Raw genomic sequence first — 22,606 nt, 5'->3', positions numbered from 1 at the left:
GAGTATGTATTTAATAAGGCTTCTCAATGAAAAGTGCTCTAATAACAATACAAAATATCTATTTGCTTCCTTGAATGTATGTTCTAAAAACTCATACCACACAGATGCAAAGTTTCATTTTTGTGAGTGTTGGTTTGAGCATACACCCAGACACATATAATGGTTCAACCTAATGAAGATATATCACCCCCTTAGATTTGGTGAGGGTGTATAGTGTTTTTTTCTTTCTTTGAGCAAGATTTCTTGTTGATTTTCTTCCAAGTCATCATATTCTACTCGTTACAAGATAGTATAATTATGTTAATGAGCAGTAAAAATGAGATGAAAACTTCTCACACGGTCTTTCTAACAAGGAAACAAAACTTCTATTCATTAATGATAGAATTGCAATATGAGAGGATATTTGATTTCTTCAATGATGGCTACTTTTCACACGACTAAAACAGAAAATAAGGGGTCGTTTGGGTAACATTCCTATTTTTGGTTTTCAAGAAACAAAAGCGTTTGATAATTGTTTCCTTTTCTTGTTTTTCATTTTTAAGAAATGTTTTCAAAATTGTGTAGAAATTTTGGACTACCGAGTTTCTTGTTTCTAGTTTTTTTTTTTTTTTTTTCAAACATAAATAGAAGTATTATTTTATCATTTATTACTCTAAAATGCATAATGAATATCTAAAAATAAATAGCACATAATTTTTTTTGGATTTTAATTTTGAAACCAATTTTCATAGAACAAGAAACATGAAATGGTTACCAAACATGTTTCTGTTTTTTTAGAAATTATTATATTTAATTTACTGTTTTCTCATAACAAAGAAAAAAAACTAAAATATCCTACAATTATTTTTAAAATTATGATAGTTGATTTGCTTCATGTTAGGAATTTCTTACCATGGTTAGTTATTCGTGGAATTTCTGTCAGTTTGAGGGCTGGGGATAATCTGTGTTCAACTTGAGATAAGTGGAACTATGTGACAGGCACTTAGATAGCAAATCAGTATGCAAACACATGGTAGACGGTTTCTAATAGAAGATGCAAGCAAGGCCTGGTGCATTCATCCTATGTACCACTGAAATGCAATGCAGTTAGGGATGCACGGTTGACATCTAATTTAACATGAAAGTTTCAAAACAAATGTTTTGCAGTCTTTTGATCTGAATATTCTGTTATACTTTATTTTTAATGCCTGCATTCTTTTCCTGTTTCATTTAAAATATCAGTTAAATATTTTCGTATGAGCCTGCCAGTAGATTCCACCCCCAGCCCCCAGGAAAAGAATAAAAAATAATTGGAAAGGTGCCGTCTTCATACATTTTCCCAGACATTTTATTTCATTTTTTAATAAATTAAGTTTATTGTGGATGGAATATTCGTGCAGGAAATCTGTTCACTCATTTAGTGAGGATGTCAATGCTTTCTCAATAGCTTTTGACTGTAAAACCACAGGTTTCACTGCTTTATCATATATGGAGGATTTATATCTTATCATGAAGGTAAGTGCAGTCTTTATGACTCTAAATATGGGATTTTTGTGTTGACGCCTTTATTTTTGTAGACATGACAATTACATAATGTGCAGTGTTTCTGGTATAAGGGGATTCGGATTCTATTAAGTTGATGCTCTACAACTTCATCTAGTTCTCTACATGTCAAGCATGTAATTTTTGGCTGAAACATCTATTGATGTAAACTGAATCGGAAAAAAAATCTGTAAACTGTAAGCTCATTACAGTCCTGATCTTGTGTAATTCACATTATCCTTTGGTTTTTTAATTCTTTAATATTATGCTTTGGTTGAATAAACAAAGTTTTAACTCTTGTCAAATCTATTTTCTTCCGGACTCTCAAAATTCTACCTACAGATTGTTTGAAGTTTCTGAAGCAGAATCTTGCAATTTTTGTTGATTGGATTTACGTCTTTTAGTCTTCATTTTCTTATCTGAAGAGTTGTTTCTGTCAGGTTATAGGACATTTGTCCGCTGCAATTTCTTATGTAGGCTCTACCAGTTGGGGCTCCCAGAAATTTATGAATCAAAATATCATTCTCAAGAAGCCCATGCCAAAGTTTGTACATGTGAAAGAAGCTTCAATAAGTTGTCGTACTAGTTCTATGATTCACGGGACCTTTATAATCAAGCGGATGGATGTCATTCTTCATAATTCTCGGACGAGTGACACTTTCAACAGTTATAAGATCTTTTCAAATAGCCAGAAAATGGTAGAGATGAATTCCCCTGATTGTGGAATTTGGATTTCTGTTGATCAGGGAAGAGTCAAGGTAACATGTGAAGAGGATAAAGTTGATATTCTTACTGATATCTCTAATATCAATTCAGTTATATTTAGGTATTGCGAAAGTGATACAGACGAATCTGTATTCAAATCTCTGCGGACACAATTACTTAATTGCCATGTGTACTTTTATCATCAGATTTCTCTTTCTCATTTCATGCTTGCCACATTTTTGAGTTCAAATAATGGCTCATCTTCAGAAGGGTTGAGGAATATTCGCAACAGTTATATTTCTAGAAATAATGAATTGAACGTGGAGGATTCTGACATGGCAGTTAATTCTGGGGGGTCAGGTGAACAGTCTGGCTTTGTTCAGGCTCTGGACATTTTTTCCACGTCACCATTTTCAAATTTTCAGTTGCTTGTGAACATTGAAATTGGTAGGATTCTCGTAACAAGGTGCTCAGTGTATGACATCTTAGTTGGAGCACATCAACTGAGTAAAATTTCGTCATCTCTCTCTATTGGTGGAGATTTTCAGACCATCTTTTGGAAGATTCAGGTGATTGATCTATGCAGCATAAAGAGTCTAACTTCCCCTTACTTTTAGTTGCGTCTTTGAGTTGTTTGGATTCATACAGTTATTTTTGTCATTTCCAGTTGAATTTACTCAACTGTGATTAGTTTTGGTAACAAACATCATCCCTTTTATGGTAATAACATTATTGACGAGAGGTGCAATGTCTGTTGAAAAAAAGGATAGGTACTCTTGTCTTATGGGAGTCTAATAAAATACGGAAGATGCTGTTACTGATTATACAAATGTTTGTTCTCTTTCCAAACTTTTTTCTTGCTTTCCTTTGCAGGATATTTGTATGAATTAGGAGGCCTTTATAACTCCCTTCTAATTGTTTGTCTTTTTTGGTTCTTTTTCTGTTTTTCCCACTGGGATTTGTATCTGTATCTTTTTTTTTTCATCAGTTCAATGAAAATTTTGTTTATTGTCCAGAAATGGAAGGATGCTTTGATATACTACAAGTAGGTTTCCGAACTGTCAAGTAATTTATCAAGAAAGCAATGAATAAGTACTACTGTGCTGTTGCATCTTGAAAATTACCAAGTTCAAACAATTGCCTTCTAATTTGGTTCAAACATTGTGCTAATTGACAGGGCGGTCTTCTTTTCCTGGAACCGTTGGCTTTGGCATTCTTTATCAATTGTTTCGATAAATACTGTCATGCCATAGGGAGTCTTTTGTCTGTGTTGCAATTTCCTGATCATCAAGATAAGAAGGCTCAAGAAATGATGGAAATTACGATATTGGAGAAAAGTGCTACTGAAAATGTTGTTGACGAGACTGCCGAATCTTTTTTAAGAGTCAAAGGAAAACTTCTGGAAGTTTTTATCCTCAATGTCTCTAACATTCCGCTTATTCTTGTCGTCAAACATGAAGCTGGTATATCATGTTCTTTTTGGGTTCTATTTTAATAATATCTGTATCCCTACTTCAATATTGGCCCTTTTCTGCAGGTCTGATTTGGGAATTTGTGATTGAAGTTGATGCCAATTTAAAATTTCAATTGGCTGATAATAGGAAAGAATTTGAAATTAATCTTTCTCACTTGTCAATTCTCTCCCAACAAGTTGAGGAGACCCTACCAAACAACATTCAAATCCCTCATTTTTCTTCCAATTTGTCTTCCCACCTTGTAGCTGGAGAACTTGCTGCAAGTACTCAACATACGAAGGGAGTTCAGACAGATAATGATGCAAGTAGTTCGAAACATCCGGTTTCTCATAAAAAAATTTCTGGAAATAGTCATGTCACTGAGCCGTCTTGTTTTAGCTGTCAGCATTATTTATTGAAGAACTTAGTCGCTTACTTGTCAATTGAGGTGACGTGTAGTGATCAAATAGGCTTATTAAGTAAAGGTTGGGCTGGCAAAGGCTCTTTGTCAGGGTTGGATCTCACCTTGTCCCATTCTGAAATACAGGCGAGTCCTACATTTCTTAAAGAAGCTTTGCCAACACCTTTTTTTCTCTTTACTGCTAAAGCCACTACGTTTTAGTTTTAGGCATCTACTTGGGTCCATTTTTTATTTCTCTTTTGCTTCATTATATAATTTAATTATGTATACTTTTTTTTATTGCCTCAGATGATCTTGTTAACTGTTTCATCATTTTCTGGACCGTATGACAAGGAAAAGACAAAGGAGCATCAAAGGCAGTGGTCCGGTAATCAGGAAGTTGATGCTAATACCACAGATACATTTGCCACTCATGTGGTAGCTCTCGTTCCTGATGGTATTTTATCATTTGAAGGTTTCTTACTGACAATGTACAATTTGTTTGTTATCTTGAGCTAATTATTTCCATGAACTATAAAGGAGCGATTGTTTCAATCCAAGATGTCCATCAGCACATGTACATCAGTGTAGAAGGTAGTGACGAGTACAACTTGGCTGGTGTATTGCACTATTCTCTTGTGGGAGACCGGGCATTATTCAGGGTAATTCTGTGCATCTATTTGCTTCATCAATGTTGGCAAGCCTTTTCTTTTCTTCGTTATTAAGATTAGAACTACATCCCTTTTACTTAACCTTCTTTTTACTTGATGCTAGTTATCGCATATAGTTTTCATTAAGCCATGTCCTTATACAACGTCTATAAGATGTCTAGTCTAGGATGAGAGCTCTTGGGATTTAGTGCCTAGCTATTAGCTAACATGACTGTTGAAATGGTTGGACCACCTTTTTCAGAAAGGTAGAGTTTTCTTTCTCGTGAAAAATATGCTTCTTACAATAGTACTAACTTTATTGCTTATTTATTTTAATTGAATAGCTCATTTCACTGATTAAGTAGCATCGTAAGAAATTGTTTCCTCCAAGTGGATGAAATATAAAAGAAACATTAATGTGAGACCTCTCAATATTGAGAGTATACTCGCTGTATTTTGTAAACTAAAAGTCACGTGTGTGTGTTTGTTTGTCTCTCTCTCTCTCTCTCTCTCTCTCGATCTATCTATATATATAAGAATATAAAATTACAATAAAAGACAACATATTGGTGCTTTTGGAGAAATTAGTTTTCTTATTCAACAATTATAATACAAGAGAAAATTCAACCAAGGAAAACTAATTATAAAAGGAAAGGAAATTAAATAATTATTAAAAGATTAAAGAACTAATATGTAGTCTAAACATAACTATACTATATACTAAACTCCCTCCAAGCTGGGTTGTATTCGAGCCAAGTTTGGAGTCCAATTCATCAATTATTGTCTTGGTAATGCTTGGGTGAGAATATCAACAATTAGATGGCGAGATGGAATGTAGTTTAGTTTCACTATACTACATTAACCTTCTCAAATATAAAATGATAATTTATCTTTATATGCTTCACCCCATCATGATTCATGAGATTCTTTGCTATGTTAACTCCAAGTTTCTATCTTTAGTGCTGGTAAAAGCTTATGAATCGACATTCCTTCACAAATTTTCAGAGCTAAGCTCAATATTCAGCTTGTACACAGATTCTTGCTACAACTACTAGCTTTTTACTTTTCCAAGTGGTTAAGTTGCCCCAAACATAAGAGCAACATCCAAATGTGGATCTCCGACCTGTTAATTCTCTAGTCCAACTAGCATCGGTATACATATCTACTATTATGTTTAACTTTTTAAGTGTTAACTCGTGACATAGAGTGTCTTTCTTGTATCTTAAGCAGTTTAAAAGAGCTTCTTAAAGTGTGGAACGAATCCACTTTTGGGTGTGTCACAATGGCTTAAATTAGTTTGCTGAATAATCTTGAGGAAACAGGAGAAGGCTTTCCTATTCAAAGAGCTCAACAAAGTAGCCTCAAATCCCAATTGCTCTCCATTGCTGCAAAAGAGGAAGTTCTTTGGAGACAAAAATATAAGTTGATTTGACTCAACGAGGGTGACTCAAATACCTGTTTTTTTTTTCATAGGATGATGGCCACTAAAATAAGGAAAAATTCCATTCTTGAAATCATTTCACTTGAGGGGGCCAGTATTCTTACAAAGGAAGATATTGAATCAGACTTTTCCATTTATTTGAAGCAGTCTACATAGGACAAACAAGCCTCCTGGTTTTTCCATCGCTAGTTTGGAATACTATCTTGGCACAATAATCCCTAGTTCTGAAGTTCCTCTTCATTGAACAAGAAAGTTCTGGCACATCCATAAGAACGACATATTGAGGGTGTTCCATGAATTTTTCAAGAATGGACTCATAAATGCTCGTTTAAGCCTTGCCACCGGATTATACAAAATCCTTGATAGAGTCATTTCTGAATGTTTAAGATGGTCCTTCCATCTATAATTAATGAAAACCAAATGGCCTTGTGCTCGTCAGATCTCTGATGCATCATTGATTGCAAATGAGCTTATAGATGAATGGAAGAGAGAAAAAACGGGCATTGTTGTGAAGCTGGACATTGAAAAATCCTTTGACACGGTTGATTGGTCTTTCCTAGACATGGTTCTTGCGGCTAAAGGTTTCAGAACCCTATGAAGGAAGTGGATCATGGGCGTATCTCATCTCCCCTCTTTTTTTATGAGCTTTCTTATGAGTGTTGTATGAGCTTAGTGAACAGAATATCATTTGATAGTTCTCTCATAATCTTCTGTTATATGAAGGCTTAAACTGTGAGGGAAACAAGTAAAATATTCTGGCATAAATGATAAATCAACGTAGGACTCATTTTTTTATTTACTTATGGATTTGTGTTTTATGACTTCCCTTTTCACTTGAGAGACCACAATGATATTTATTCCCTCGACTTGGCATATCACTATTCGTGCAGGTTGAATACAGAAAACAGAGGAGATGGTCCTCACCAGCATTGTGGTTCTCTTTGATATCATTGTATGCAAAGAATGCTGCAGGCAAACAATTAAGATTGAACTGTTGTCCTGGATCTGGAGTTGTAAACATATCTGGCACTGATGATAGGGATATGACACTATGGAGAATATTTTCTTGGATGCCTGGAGGTCAAGATGATACGAGCTGGGAACCATTCAACCAGTTTGCTAAAAGAACTTTTTATCTAGTGAACAAGAACAATGACTGTGGTATTGCCTTTATTGATGGGGTTCCAAAGTTTGTCAGAAAACCTGGAAATCCGTTTAAGTTTAAAATTATCCATGACTTTCCTACAGTTCATGGTGCTGCTAATATGAACCATTATCTTACTGGGACCCCTGAAACCAGTCGTGAACAAAATTCTCACATGGATGAGAGAATATCTGAAACTGATGGGTTGTTTCCAAGAATCGATATTTCAATTTATATATCTCTCACCATCGTTCATGACATATCTGATACGGATGAAATATTGCCTATCATTCGTGGTTGCCTCAGTAATACAAAACTGACCCTACAAATATTATCAAATAAAACCAGGGTTCTTTGCACATCCAATGCTGAATTACATTATTTTGACGCGCAAAGAAATTTATGGTGAGTATTTGTGCTGAGTGGAAGTATGAAGCTACCTTTGATGCCCATCCATTTAAAGATTTATCTTTTGGCCATTCCCCTAAATTTAGTTTTGATTCCTTCTCATAAGTATTTCTTGAATTTGTATTGCAGGCAAGGGATTCTCAACCCAGTTGACTTTTGCCTTTATTACCGTTTCAGTGCTAAAAGCAGTAGAACAATTTTGCATGGGGTTCCTGTGCATATCTATTGTAGAATGGAGGAGGTATTGTCTTTTTCTTATAGGAAACAGTGGCAATCGTTAAATTTAAGCAGTTTATTGACTCTTCATTACGCATCTCACTGATATATTTTTGTGGTATATTTGTAGTTGGACATATCCTTAAATGAGACCTCGCTGGATGTAATTCTCTTTGTTGTTGGGAAACTAGACTTGGCTGGTCCGTATGCAGTGAAAAGCTCTATTATTCGTCCAAATTGTTGCAAGGTTTGCTTTTCAAGATGCTATTTGTTATGAAGAAATTTAATAAGATGATTGATGGGGTAGAACTTGCAGAAATGCTCGTTTAATGGGGAATTTACTAGATCCAATTGGAGGGAAGAAACGATATAATCATTGATAGACCAAAATTAAGTGCGAATCTACACAAATACAAAGAATAGACTGGCCTATATTTTCTTCTTTGACCAATGAATGGTAAGTTTTCTCATATGTCCGTAGCTGCATTTACATGACAGGTGGAAAACCGGTTTGGGGTCAACCTTCTCTGTCATTTCCACAACAAGCAGAGTCTGACGATAGGAAGATTTCAGTCTACTTTCATTTCTCTGAGGTACTTTAATCTGCATATATTTATACATCTTAGCTCTTATATACTTGCACTTGAATTTTTGTTCTGACCTATTTATTTAAAATTCTGGATCTAACGTTGATTTAACATGGCATCCAAATATAAATTCATGGATTCAAATTGTTGTTTCCTCATTTTCATCGTAATAGTTTATGTATCGAACCTTGTATTATATTTGTGTCCAACCGGGGGGAAGTGTTGAAAAATATAGAAAGATTGAATTTGTCGTAAGTTTTAAGTTCAAGTTTTGAGGTTTAATGGTGATTTCAAAATCGTAATGCCTGTGGGAAGGAAAAGGATGTTGGGAAGGATTTTATTAAAGAATTCAGAAAATAACAAGCAACTCAAGGCACTTAAAAAATCCTCTGGTAGCCATGGCAGGAACCAAATAGTAACAACAGCATTTCTTGTGTGTTAATATTAAACGACTGCAGTCAGCATTTTGAAAACAATTATCTACCTCTGAAAAGGGTAGTAAGAAAAAAATAAAAATAGAAGATCCAATTATTACATTACATAAATAGATGTGCATGTGATGCTGCATGGACGGCTAGTATGCATTTGACTTATAATAGTTCAATATATGGTTAGTTGTCAGCTACCTGTCTCGTGAGGAATCTTTTTTCCAATAACTCATGTAGATAAATAAATTATTTTGTTTGTTCATTATTGTTTGAGATAAAATTATCGCGAGGGTATTTCTGTTTGCAAGGCAACCAGGATCACCAGACCAACCACTTGAGAGTGGATCAGTTATTTCATTTCAACTAAGTGAAACTGAAAATTTTACTACTCCTATCCATATTTGCGAGTTACAAGCTCAAACGTTTGCTTGGAGAACACGTATAAAATCTGTGAAAGGTATCCTCAATTTTCTTCGTTTCCATTACTGGTAATTGACTTGTTTGCTTATTATAGTGTTTCCAGATAAATATAATATTCTGTATATTTCAAGAAGATACAATCTAGGTGTTCTTATACAAGAATTCATTACAAATAAGAAAATAAATAGAAACATAGATAACATAATTATGAAGTATTGACAATTCTCAGATTTCATAGGATGAAAGACAAAAACAAAGCTCTCCTAGCCTAATAGCTTTGGCAATATTACAAAGAAAATGATGCTTTATGGAGAAAGGCAATGGATGCGAAGTATGGTTCCTCATCTCATAATAACAAACCTGGTATGGCCTCTGTCTACTGCCCATAGGCCTTGGAAATCCATTTTGAAGCAGCAAGCCCTCATGAGCTTGTAGGTTGCAAGTTTGGCAATGATGCTTCCGCATCTTTCTTGTTTGATAGGTGGTTATTGAATGAACCTGTGATATATTGTTTTCCCCTCATTATTTCCATATCCATATTTAAACATGCATCAGGAAAGGATACTTGGAAGACCGAAACGGGCGAAAATAAGACCTATCTGAAAGAGGTTGGTGAATGGACTGAGTTTATGGACTGCCTATCTACCATCCTTTTGCCTTCGTTACTAGATGCTTAGATTTGAAAACCGGACAGCAAGGGAGCATTCTCTACAAAACCCCTTTCGCTGGACTTGGCAAGAAAAGGAATTTCCTCTAATTTCCTCATTTATGAACTAATCTGGATGGACCATTACCTAAATAAAATTAAGTTCTTTCTTTGAGAGTTTAGTCACCGAGCCATCAATACCCAAGACAAGCGTGCCTTACATAGCTGTATCTCCTCATTGGTGCTCTCTTTGCAAGAAAAGTGCCGAGGCACGAAGCCATATTTTATCTTGTGCAGCTACATGAAAGCACTCCTGGAGGAAATATTAGCAGCACTATCGCTTCTCATTGGTCAACAGTTTTTTCAAGTCTACTGTCACTCACTCTTTGGGTCATCCTTTCATTCTTTCAAAAGGGAAAAGAAGACCGACCCTTGGGTGCATTTCATCGTGAAAAGGAAAGAAGACCTTTGGATGCATTTCATCAAGGGATTTTTCTGGACTACCTAGAATGAAAGGAACCATAGAATTTTTCAAGACGTTACAATGTTATGATAGGTTTTTTGGTCATCACATGGGGTTCAACTTCTTCTCTTTTTTAACATTGTAATATTTCCAACGGGAGGTCCTGGAATTCCATTGGATTGAAATATTTTTGTTCTTTACTACTTCCCACGCAGACAAATCCTCCGTTGCATGTCTTCTTTTCCAAGAACAAACTCTATTGACGTGCCAAGACCCAAAAGAAAACCCTCCAGTTGCATGCCTCTTAAAAGATGAAAGATACATTATTAAAATTGATAGGCTATAAATTAGGACGAACTGGATATGGCACCATTTACTCCACACAATAGATGAGAAAAGAATGAAAGAAATTTATGATTTTATAGATTCTGTCTGATTATTGGTTTTCCTTTCCTCAATTTTTTGCCAATTGAGGCAAATCTTTCGAGTTGCCGCCAAGGATATTCACATACACTTTTCATTTCTTTTATAGATTCAAGAACCTATCCAGGACCGCTTTTTGTGGTTGACATTTCTCAGCATCATGAGGTAATTTTTATCACTTTGTGAACAAATTGTTTTAATTGGGTTCACAATTCTTGATTTTCCCTCTGTTTTGCAGGATGGTTTGTCAATTGTGGTTTCCCCTCTGACGAGAATACACAATGAAAGTGGTCTAACCATGGAACTTCGATTTCGACGAAAACAACCAAAAGAAGATGAATGTGCTTCTGTTTTGCTAAAACCTGGAGATGTGATTGATGATTCAATGGCAATGTTTGATGCTTTAAATTCTTCTGGTGGATCGAGAAAGGCATTAATGTCTCTAAGTGTTGGTATGTGATAAGCCTAATCTAAATATGGCCAGTCTTTCTTTGTGAAATAGAGGATTGTATTACAAGATAGTTTTTCACCATTATGCTGTCTCATTTGCTACCTCTCCCTTCTATGTACATGTCAAAATAAAAAAAGATTAAAAAAGAAAAAAAAAACTTCAACTAACTTATGGTGATTTCAAGTGCATGAAATGAAAGGCCGTTTTTCACATTAGGAGGGCTCAAGAATGATCGAAATGAATTTGGGTGTAAAGTTCTAGAATTAAATTTTTAGGTTTATTGGATTTTGGAATTCCAAAAGCCAGTGATTCAAGAAGAATGTGAATTTACACTTAGTTTATTTTCTAAAGCTAACTAATTCACTATGTGCTTCATGAGTACTTGCTTCTGCCTTTTTTCCGTGTCTATTTGCAGAACATTTGGTAGGAGGAGAAAAGTATACTCATATTCTTGATTAGAGAAACATTAGTGTGTTTACATATGTAAGGGACTGCTATAACTAGCTAAATTCCAGACGTAGCAAGGGCTGCTTTTCCAATGGCACTCAACCTAGTGTATCAAGTATACTTAACCAATAAAGTTGAAAAAAAAAAAAAACACTAGAAACCACCTGTGTTGCATGTCAATCAAACCTATTCTTTCTAGGGTATAACCAGATAGTTTCGAAATTTCTAAACTACTAAATGTTTAACAAAATATCATAAAATCCCTTAAACAATTCATGTTATTACATGTCCTCCAAATTTGCATGGCTTGGATAAAAACCAGCAAATAAGAGACTCCATGTTGCTCTTTTAGCTAGTGAAATTTTTTGGGTTTAAAGTACCAGGCACAGCTTTCTGAACTGAAGCAGAATTTTGACAGTTCTAAATAGGAAATCTTCTTGTTGGATTTTTTCTATTCCCTCCTGATCCTGTGTGAGAGATGATGAACTAGAGTTCTTATAGCCTTAATATTCGTGCCTTCATACTTTGTATTTGCTAATTGTAAGTACTTAATAGCACAAATAAAAAGGGATTTCTTCTCTCTTTTTTACCTAATTGAATAGAAGATTAAAACTTGCTGGACCAGAGCTTATGTATGTGAAGCCTGTACTCGTTATTAGAAACCATCCAATTTTACATAGGTTTTAGTTAATTGTATTAGAGTGCATTACATTTTGATTCTCCCTTCATGTTATCTTGTTCTGAAATTGATGGGTTCAAAACATTTCAGGAAACTTCCTTCTTTCTTTTAGACCAGTGCTGACTGATACATTGATGAATTTTAAGAACTCAAGGTCAGTTGAGTGGTCAGATGATTTTAAAGGTGAAAAGGCAGTGCATTTGTCTGGAACTTTTGATAAGTTAAGCTACAAAGTCAGAAAGGCTTTACTGGTTGGATCGGAGAAGTACTCCTTTAGCACAGCGAGTTGTAAGCTGTTAGTTGATGATGGACGTGAAAACTACTTGCACTTTCTGATTCAGTGCATTGGTAAGGATGTCCAAATAATGCGGCCTGATGAATCTGGGCATAGGGTTGATAATAGCCGTTCATCTGATTTGCTGGTGCAAAAACAGATTTTTCTTCTTCCTACTGTACGAGTGTCCAATTCCTTGTATTCAGAGATACAAGTGCTTTTAAGTGAGACAGGTAAATTTGAAATTGGTTTTCCATTTGGATAGTTTTAAATGATTTAACTTATCATCTGATCTTATTGCAGAAACTAGTACCATAAATGAGAATTCACATATTGGAACCAGGGCAACTATATCATCCGAATCAACAGCTGATTTCTATGTGAACCCTGCGATAATTTTCTTTTCTGTTACATTAACTGCATTAAATTCAACTTGCAAATCGGTGAGTAGCGGCGATTTTGTGAAGAAGCTAATGAAGCAGAAAGGGAAAGTCCAATCTGTAGACATCGATCTTGATTTTGGTGGTGGAAAGTACTTCGCTTCCTTAAGATTGGCTCGTGGCTACAGAGGCATATTAGAGGTTATGTTAATTTCACATTTTACTCTGTCTTTAAAGAATAAAACACACGTTTCATTACTACTTGCTTAGGGATCAAATTTGCAACACCTCTAACTCCAACTAAGAAACTGTCAACTTTATTATGCCTTATATAGGAAACCTAATGCATTTTGATCGGCAGGTGACCTAATGCACTTTGAATTGCAGGTAACCGTTTTTACACCGTATGCCCTGAAGAATGACACAAATTTGATGCTGCATTTTCTTGCTTCAAATAAGAAGACCCTTTACAGGTGCATCTTAGAATTCATGAATGCTTATGCGTTCTTTTACAGCCTACGCATATCTTTGGCCTATTTTGTAACAAATGAAAGCCATGGATGTATGCAGGGATGTAGAAAAGAATGGTTTCTGTCCTCCGAATTTAGGAATTAGTTTGCCTCCACACTGCAGTTGTTCATGGTTCTTAAAGTAAGATGAATCAACACTCGGAAATAAATGATTTTTTTTTTTCTTTGTAACTCTTTTCTTTTTTATTTCCTTGTCTCACATCAACAAAATTTAATATTCTAAATTTCGAATTTATTTATTGACATTGTCGTAACATCTTACAGGTCCAAAAAGGTGTTTGTACAGTTGTCAGAAAATGATACATCTGAATCTCTACTTGACTTGGATGCTCTATCTGGCTTCACAGAATTAAACTTGCAAACTCAAGAAGATGGCGTGGTATTTTGTCTCAAACTTGGTGTTTCGTTGGGATCACTGTTGAGAAATGTGGTATTGCCGTCCCAACTTGTTACTATAGTCCCGCGATATGTGGTGATTAATGAATCAAAAGAAAATATTACTGTCCGTCAGTGTTATTTACAGGTTTGTAATTCATTCTTCAATTTTAAGCAACCTTTTCTTCAGCACTCTGGTCACTGTTGCTTTTATGTATTTAAACTTTTTCTTCTCCTTTGTTGCTCTTTTTAATCCTACATGAAGAATGATGAAGGAAGCACAATCCAAGTCGACAGTAAACAGAAAGCAACACTAAAACTGCAGGATGGAATCCAGAAGCCTAGAGGATACAGTCTAATTGAAAATTTTGTGAAGAAGCATTCAAAATCTATGGACGATTCCTTAAAATTTATTCAGTTCCACCTTACTGACTCTGATTTGAGTTGGTCTGGTCCAATATGCATTGCTTCATTGGGACGATTTTACCTCAAATTCAAAAAGCAGCCCAACCAAGAAGCTTTGGAAGGCACTAGTATGATTGAATTTGCTGCAGTTCATGTGGTGGAAGAAGGTTCAACATTAAGTTTACACTTCCATAAACCACCAAATACCAACCTTCCATACAGGATTGAGAATTGTCTGCGCGATTTTTCTGTTACATTCTATCAGAAGGTTGTTCTGTTCTTCCATTTTCCTCTCTCATCAATTAGTGGATGGATATGAACTACGATATATTTTAGTATTCTTTTCTATTAATGACACAATAATTTTACAGGATGTTGTGGAGCCGGAGGTTCTAGGATCTCTATGTAGCGCTGACTATGTCTGGGATGATCTGACTCTTCCGCATGAACTTGTAGTCCAAATTAACGGTACGTGTAAACTATTTTTTCTTTCAAGGTCCACATCTCTGTTATTTATATTTTTACCTCGGTGATATTGGTTTTGTTGCTGATTGCTATCAATGCTGTGAAGGAAAGATTAAGATTTTTTTTTTTTTTTTTTTTTTTTTTTTTTTTTTTTNTAGCTAGGTTAAATTAGATTCAGAAAACGAAAATTAGACATTTGCCTCTTCTAAATAATCCTCTTGTCAACATTTAAATCTTTAATTTTATTTGAACTTCGTGAATTGTGAGAAATTTGTATCTTGTACGAACAAAAATTAAAATCTTCCATTTTTCCTCGTGATGGATGAGTCGTATGGCCGCCTTGTAACATAATTTCAATACAGTATTAGGTTGAATACTTTGCGTACACTTTAAATATGTGGCATATTATTATAAGTGACAGTGTGGCCTTGCTACCGTGATCCACTATAATTCAGTTTCTCATTGCTCTATTCATCCTTTCCTTTTTAATAAAAGAAATATTTTGGCCTCCAAAATATACATGTTTGTTTACCTTCAAAAGAAAAAAAAAAAAAAAAAAAAAAAAACTAAGCTCAATAGACTTTAAGAAAACTCACCAAAAATAACCTAAACAAGACCTTGGAAAATAGTTGCAGGTTTCCTGGAGTGTGATTTTCCATTTTTTCCTAATTGTAATAGATTATTGACCCATTAAATGAAATAAAAGTTCAGAGATATATATGTTCTCTTACCGTGAAAGTGCAATACTCTGTTTCTAATATGTTAGATGTTAAATACCTTTCTTGGCTGTTTGTCTAAGATCAAGTCGTAGTATCTGTTTTTAATATGTTAGATGTTGATTGTAAGATTATGGAAGGAACTCCGTTTGAAAATTATTTGATTTTGACACTGGGTGGTACATGGTCTCATTTTTAGAATTCAGATTATTCTCTACAAGGGATGTTTGCCACAGACAAGTTTTTTTAGCTTGACATTTTTCTGTTGAAATTACTGATAGAGAGCCTTCGTGAAATTAACTTGGATAAGTTGTGCGCATGGAAGCCTTTATATAAGTCTAGGCAACAAGGAGGCTTGGCACATCAAACAGTATCCAGCAACTTTAATGGCCGGGAGATTGTGAAGGTTGGCTACGAAATATATGCAGATGGTCCGACCAGGGTTCTACGTATTTGTGAAAAATCTGATTGTCATAAAGGAGATTCAGTGATTCCATCATCTGAAAAATTTGAACTCAGAATTTCTAATATCACAGTTCACTTACTTGAATGTTGGAGGCAGGTCAGTCTTGTTCTCTCCCTAACCCATCCCTTCCCAAGTTTTCAATTACGAAGTTCAAATATGTTAAACCTCAAGTTTTCATTTAGAACTATTCTTCGAACCTTAGATACTGAAGTGTCACTTTGAAACTTCAAGAACCTATAGACACGCAGAAAAAGAAATAAACCTAGTTACAACTGAAAAAGTATAATCATCCGAATAATTGGAATGTTTTTTATTTCCCTTGTAATTCTTTCATGTTTTATTTTTCTCTCTGTTTACTCTCTAGTGGTGTTTGTATCATTCCAGCATTAGTCTTTTTTTTTCTCATTTCATCAATGAAAAGTTCCATTTTTTGTTTTAAAAAGATAGAACGGTAGGGAGGCTGTAGATCTGGAAAGTGTCCAGCCTGATTCTTTCCCTTGTTTATTAGAAAATAGTGCTATAGTAGGACTGGAGCTGTAATTTCCAGACCCTTCTTCACCTGAAATTTCCTACCCGCTGTTTATATTTAATATGTTGGTTTGTAATGTAACCTCAAACCTTTCTATCCGACTAAGTATTGTGAATATCACAGTTCATCCACGTGATCATGGTTATGGGTACTTGTGTCTCCTTAATTGTTTTGCTTTGTTCTCCTAGTCATTCATTATGTTCTAAACTGTGAGTACATAAATATTCAACACAACTTCCTGGATTATGCATTTACAGGTCATTTTGTGGTAGGAAAATGTTTGCAGAAAATTGATTCATTGATTTATTAGATCGACCAACAAATTTTAAATTAATTGTATTTTTGTTAGGAAGTTATTGTCTTCGACCTTTTAACTTGACTATAATTATAAATTCAGGATGAATATGGGAGTGAGCCATCAGCATTTAGGCCACTTGTAGCTGCTAGACTCAGGGACATTAGTTTGGACTCGGTGTTCACAGAGCAGCAGAAATATAACCAGATTACTATTCAGGTACTGGTTTCCATTAACCTGATGTTATGCTGGTAGTAACTAAATCATTCTGTAACCACCCATTTATTCTAACAATTTTGTTACGGTCAAGTGCTAATTCATTCATAATTGCTGCAGTCATTGAGATTGGAGGAAAAGAGAGTAGGAGCTACTTTTGCTGCCATGCTTCGTAGGCATCAACTTGATTACGGTGACTCAAATGACTGTGATCTCAAAATTGTCTGCGTCCTGAACTCGACCAGCTTTCATGTCAAGCAAGTGAAATATTTTTCTATTGTTCTGCAGGTAATATCAAGCATTATAACATTGGCCATACACCCACAGGCCTTTTGTAGACCTCATATGATAAACGATTGTTTGCTTCAGGGATCTAAGAATTATGAATAAGGTTGATTAGAAAGAAAAAAAGAAGAAGAAGAAGAAGAAGGCCTATGTAGGGATTCCTGAAAGTATCATTTACAGCCTCAGAGTCTCAACTATTGCCATGACGCTCATACTTGACTCATAGCGGTCATGTTTCATAAAGCTTTAGGTTCTAAACATAGACTCCACAACCACTTGTTCGAGAGAGTAAGATTCTTCCAAGAGAGCTTTACAATCTCCAAACTGTCATCCTCTCTACTCAAGCAATCAAGTTCCATTTAACTAAATGAGAACCACTTCCTTCCCCACCACTTCCTGCAAAAAGTGGTTCGTGATTTTCTCGAACATGGCATTAATAAAGAACTTTGAAAATGGATAGGTAAAGTCCCTACTTAGAACTATTTGAATCAAGGTAACATCCCAAAAACAAGAACACTTCGAGACTGTGATCCAAAGAGAGGCTTAGGAGGAGGAGCACTACCAAGGCAATAACCTTGCACCACTATTAGTCATGACAACCTACGAGATTCTTCAACTCTCTAACTTCCTGTTTTCTAGCGCTTGCACGCTTATTAAATGACCTCACTCATCTATATCTATATCTATGTAAGGACAACGATTCACCAGAACTCTCTAGGATTGGACTAGACCAATCCTCTATCGAATGCTCAGGGAACCACACACCCTTGGGACCTCTAACAAGCTTGAAGAACCTACTGCATTACAGTTTTTTGACATTGAGGCTTGAGAACTCACCTAAAAGGCCCAAACCAATGGTTGTAGAAGCATGAGCAATTGATAAACTAAATACTAACTAAGAATGTATTACAACCATTGTATGGTATGTCCAAGGTTCAAAACTGGACGAAGTAGGGAGGGACACATGTGCAACACGCTAACAGGAATATCCGATTGTAAGGAAAAAAATAAAGAACAAGAGCAAGGATATTGTCGAAGGAGAACTGAGACGGGGGATGATTTCTTGGTATTGGTACTTGGATTACTCCATTTTCCCCATATATTCTTGATTCTTATGGGTGAGTCGTCAGCACATGGACTCTCTCCTCCATTTTCGAATCTAGCCTTCAACCTCCAACCTCCAGCCTTCATCTATCTAGAACCTGCTCTTAAGTCGAGTGTTATCTTCTATCTCGATTTTAATGATCAGTTTTCTTATTTCTGAATCATGGATTCAAGAAGTTGTATTTTTTAGACAATGTCATTGATGGAATTCATTCGTATGAATAGTTTAGCTAGGTTATAACCTCATTAAATTACAATAAACCTGAAAATTATAATCTACTTAATAACTTTAATTTATTTTTTAGACCATCCTCACCTGCTCATAAATATCTGTAACTATTGAAGTCCAACACCTGAATAAAGACATAGAATTACAAGAATTTGAATTGAATACCATAAATATTCTAATATTATGTTTCATTTGTTCCAAATTTTAAAATTGTATGTTATCATATTATGGTTAGCTTCATTATATAACTTAGTCTTAACATAGCTTTCTTTGCATTACTTAATTATTCCACTTAGATTTTGTTAGTGCTTACGTTCACAGCCAATTGATTTGAACCTTGATGAGGAAACCTTAATGAGGATTGCTCCATTTGGGAGAACATCTCTTAGCAACTCAAAAACTGGGAGCCAGCAGTACTATTTTGACCATTTTGAGATCCACCCGATAAAGGTCTGGCTCTATGTTCACTCTAGCTTGCGTAATGTTGATATTTAACTGAAGGCTGATTATAATTTTATTTATTTATTTTTATAGATTTTTGCAAATTTCCTTCCCGAGGAATCATATTCAAGTTATAGTTCTACACAGGAAACTCTGAGGACCTTACTACATAGCGTAGTAAAGGTGTGTGACTTGAACAGCCTTATGCACTTAGATTTCTCTTGCTCACTTGTCCAGTCTTGAGCTTAACATCTGTAGCATTTTCTACTTTTACATGCAGGCATGCTTTTGTTGATTTTTTCCCTTCTTTATATTTTGTAGATCCCTGCGATGAAAAATGTAGTTGTTGAGCTCAATGGTGTTCTAGTTACTCATGCTTTGATCACAATGCGCGAATTATTTCTTAGATGTGCTCAACATTATTCATGGTAAAACATCGTTCTGTTATATTTTATGTTTTACATGCCAGATAAATCAACGTCACATTTTAATGATCCAGGTACGCCATTAGGGCCATCTATATTGCAAAAGGAAGTTCATTGCTCCCTCCAGATTTTATTTCCATCTTTGATGATTTGTCTTCATCTTCCTTAGATGTCTTCTTTGATCCCTCTCGTGGGTTTATGGGTTTTCCAGGTAAAGCAAATAGTTAATTGCCGAATTCAAATTGAACCTACTATTTTTTAATCTTGTCAATTGTCAGTTGCATTCATGACCGAAGATGATTCTATCAATTGTTTCAAAGTTTATGTTTTGATAATGTTCAATTGCTGCTTGGCCATTGAGTGCAGGGACTTTTAAGTTTATCAAGAAATGTATTGGTGTGAAAAGGGGGTCAGGTACCAAACGCTATTTTGGAGATTTAGGGAAAACTGTAAGTCTGATAGTCCTTGCATACATGTTGATGTCATGGCAATGGTAAAGCCTGAGAAGTTTAAACTGATTTACAGTTGAGGACAGCAGGGTCAAATGTTATGTTTGCTGCTATAACTGAGATTTCAGACTCTGTTCTCAAGGGAGCAGAAGCAAGTGGTTTTAGTGGAATGGTAGATAACCTCTCTATCCAATTACATGTGTTGTGCCTTTTTTTCTCTGGCTATTTTCCCCTAACCTGAAATAAAATACCAGAAATTAAGACTTGGGTTGTTCCTGCAATTTTGAAGGTGAGCGGATTTCACCAAGGAATACTCAAGATAGCCATGGAGCCATCTTTACTTGGGAGTGCTTTGATGCAAGGTGGCCCAGATAGAAAGATCAAACTCGATCGAAGCCCAGGAGCTGATGAGGTAATGTGTGTGGTGTACTGGGAAACATTGTATTCCTTGCTTGTGATCAATATAGATAACTTCAAGTGGGTCAAGCATCCCTATCTCTGGTCGGGCACCTAAACGAAGTGGGTCATGCACTTCCTTCTCTGTCCCACTGATCACTTGATCTACTGTCTTGCTGAATTGACAAGGCAAAAGGTCTGGAAATTTTAGCTTAAGGCATCCTCAATCTGACCAATGATCATGCCAAACGAAAGCTAGTACCATCCCCTGTTTTGATGGTTGTGAGGCTGGATGTTCTTGAACTTGACAATGCTGAACCTTGGGCCTTTATTGGGATGGTTAACTTCATAACCCGCTCCATTCAGTCTCCTTCATCAGTTACAACTCCTTCACACTAATCCTTCTTCCTCCATTTTGGCTCCCGGGTTTGTTAGCCTTGATTTTCCTTTCCAATGATTGGGATCAGAGTTCAAAGAGCCACTAATCTATTGTTTTTTCAACACACAATATGTCATAGGAGATGCCAGAGGTTTTTACTGTAGTTGCATGATGATCTCTTTTTTGGATTGCTGCAGTTATATATTGAAGGCTACCTGCAAGCTACGCTGGATACAATATACAGACAAGAATATCTTAGAGTTAGAGTCATTGACAATCAGGTATGTCGTAGTGGTATATTGGAGCTGATCAAGAACTTCCTTTATATATTTTATGACTAAGGAGAAACATTCACTAGAGAATTTCTGCACACGACTGCAAGTTCTTTTGATGCACTAAAATCTTGACCTGATTATGAAATCATGCCAAACTGAGATATTTGATGACCTGATTACCATTTTCATTTTTCCGACTGTTCATGCTTTTGATTTGACACCCCTCATAAGTAAGCTTCAGAACTCAAATAATATTATGAATGCTTTCAGGTATGTCTTAAAAATCTTCCCCCAAACACGCCTCTGATAAATGAGATCGTGGAACATGTGAAAGGATTTCTTGTTAGCAAAGGATTGTTAAAGGGAGATCCAGCAATGGGTACTCGTCCTTTTCCCCATCTTCAACGCGACAGTGTAAGCTTATCACTCTGTCCACTTTCTTGTCTATTTCATTTTCTAGCTTTGTTTTTCTGCTTCTGAAACTGGTAAATGGGTGTTCAAATCTATGACGAAATCTTCATGGTAGAGTTTAAGCTATATGCCTGTTATAATTTTGATGAGAAAATCTTCAAGACCTGTTACTGGATTTTTTTTTTTTATCGAATCATTTTGTTTAATTTTTATATCATTTGAACTGCTGGCATATGGAGTTAACATAGTACACAACCCAGTTGCTGACCAATGTTTTGTGCACACCTTCATTCAGGAATGGAAAATTGGGCCGACAGTGCGAACGCTGTGTGAGCACCTCTTTGTAAGTTTTGCAATCCGTATGCTGAGAAAAGGTGTGAAACAGATTGTGGTCAGGATTCCTCGGAACAAAGAATCGAACTCTGATGGTCAAGAATCCAATCTTTCCTTAGTTCCGACTGGCAAGGGACGCAAAGGTAAGTTCATCTGGACTATGGGAATTGGCAAGTTTATGCTGTCTGGTATGTTAGCATATATTGATGGCCGGCTGTGCCGTAATATCCCTCATCCTATTGCCCGGCGGATTGTAAGCGGCTTTCTCTTGACTCTCCTTGACAGTAATGACAAGGAATAATTTTGTTGTCTGTTCTATTTTCTTTTGTCATGTAGAAGCGCCAAACAGGCCATCTGCTGCGTAATGGTAAATATATTGAGCAAGCTTATTCGCAAAGGATATATTATTAGAAGTTGGTAGCTAAAATTGATAGGATAGTTAGAGCATTTAGTTTAGCTATAGGATGTCCATTTAACTCGCGAGGCTTCCCTTTCAAATGAGAAATGGGACTAGGGGCTAATCTGTACCAGAATACCTCAGACAAATACTAAACAAAGGGTCAAGCAAGCTATTGCTATGGGGATCCCCATTGAGGAGCATCAACCCTAATGAAAGATCTCTCCCCATTAGCAAGAGGTCATCATTTTCTAGCCACTCCCCATTAGCAAGAGGTCATCATTTTCTAGCCACAAACAATCAAAGATCTCCTACTGAACGATAGGAAAGTGAGTTCTTTTAGTTGGC

At 35.7% G+C, this 22,606-nt stretch overlaps 1 protein-coding gene across 3 annotated transcripts in view; it reads left to right on the top strand.

The window, feature by feature from the left end:
* The window catches only part of LOC111803593, a 28,148-nt gene extending 5,890 nt beyond the window's left edge, over window positions 1–22,258 (top strand). For all 3 annotated transcript variants that reach the window (XM_023688080.1, XM_023688079.1, XM_023688081.1), the window contains 33 exons: window positions 1,380–1,494; window positions 1,962–2,795; window positions 3,404–3,689; window positions 3,764–4,227; window positions 4,390–4,537; window positions 4,621–4,742; window positions 7,062–7,720; window positions 7,853–7,964; window positions 8,070–8,186; window positions 8,438–8,532; window positions 9,263–9,411; window positions 11,016–11,071; window positions 11,145–11,358; window positions 12,574–12,990; window positions 13,061–13,338; window positions 13,525–13,610; window positions 13,708–13,788; window positions 13,932–14,190; window positions 14,308–14,715; window positions 14,819–14,915; window positions 15,910–16,190; window positions 17,021–17,137; window positions 17,255–17,422; window positions 19,074–19,202; window positions 19,287–19,376; window positions 19,515–19,621; window positions 19,693–19,829; window positions 19,985–20,067; window positions 20,144–20,239; window positions 20,357–20,479; window positions 21,040–21,123; window positions 21,388–21,531; window positions 21,824–22,258. In XM_023688080.1, coding sequence (XP_023543848.1) covers window positions 1,380–1,494; window positions 1,962–2,795; window positions 3,404–3,689; window positions 3,764–4,227; window positions 4,390–4,537; window positions 4,621–4,742; window positions 7,062–7,720; window positions 7,853–7,964; window positions 8,070–8,186; window positions 8,438–8,532; window positions 9,263–9,411; window positions 11,016–11,071; window positions 11,145–11,358; window positions 12,574–12,990; window positions 13,061–13,338; window positions 13,525–13,610; window positions 13,708–13,788; window positions 13,932–14,190; window positions 14,308–14,715; window positions 14,819–14,915; window positions 15,910–16,190; window positions 17,021–17,137; window positions 17,255–17,422; window positions 19,074–19,202; window positions 19,287–19,376; window positions 19,515–19,621; window positions 19,693–19,829; window positions 19,985–20,067; window positions 20,144–20,239; window positions 20,357–20,479; window positions 21,040–21,123; window positions 21,388–21,531; window positions 21,824–22,162 — 6,895 coding nt within the window. In that variant the 3' untranslated portion in view covers window positions 22,163–22,258. The remainder of the gene's footprint in view (window positions 1–1,379; window positions 1,495–1,961; window positions 2,796–3,403; window positions 3,690–3,763; window positions 4,228–4,389; window positions 4,538–4,620; window positions 4,743–7,061; window positions 7,721–7,852; window positions 7,965–8,069; window positions 8,187–8,437; window positions 8,533–9,262; window positions 9,412–11,015; window positions 11,072–11,144; window positions 11,359–12,573; window positions 12,991–13,060; window positions 13,339–13,524; window positions 13,611–13,707; window positions 13,789–13,931; window positions 14,191–14,307; window positions 14,716–14,818; window positions 14,916–15,909; window positions 16,191–17,020; window positions 17,138–17,254; window positions 17,423–19,073; window positions 19,203–19,286; window positions 19,377–19,514; window positions 19,622–19,692; window positions 19,830–19,984; window positions 20,068–20,143; window positions 20,240–20,356; window positions 20,480–21,039; window positions 21,124–21,387; window positions 21,532–21,823) is intronic.
* Window positions 22,259–22,606: the final 348 nt, after the last annotated feature.

Source organism: Cucurbita pepo, chromosome LG10 (assembly GCF_002806865.2).
Source record: "Cucurbita pepo subsp. pepo cultivar mu-cu-16 chromosome LG10, ASM280686v2, whole genome shotgun sequence".
Taxonomy (NCBI): domain Eukaryota; kingdom Viridiplantae; phylum Streptophyta; class Magnoliopsida; order Cucurbitales; family Cucurbitaceae; genus Cucurbita; species Cucurbita pepo.
This window is presented reverse-complemented; position numbering and strand designations above follow the sequence as displayed.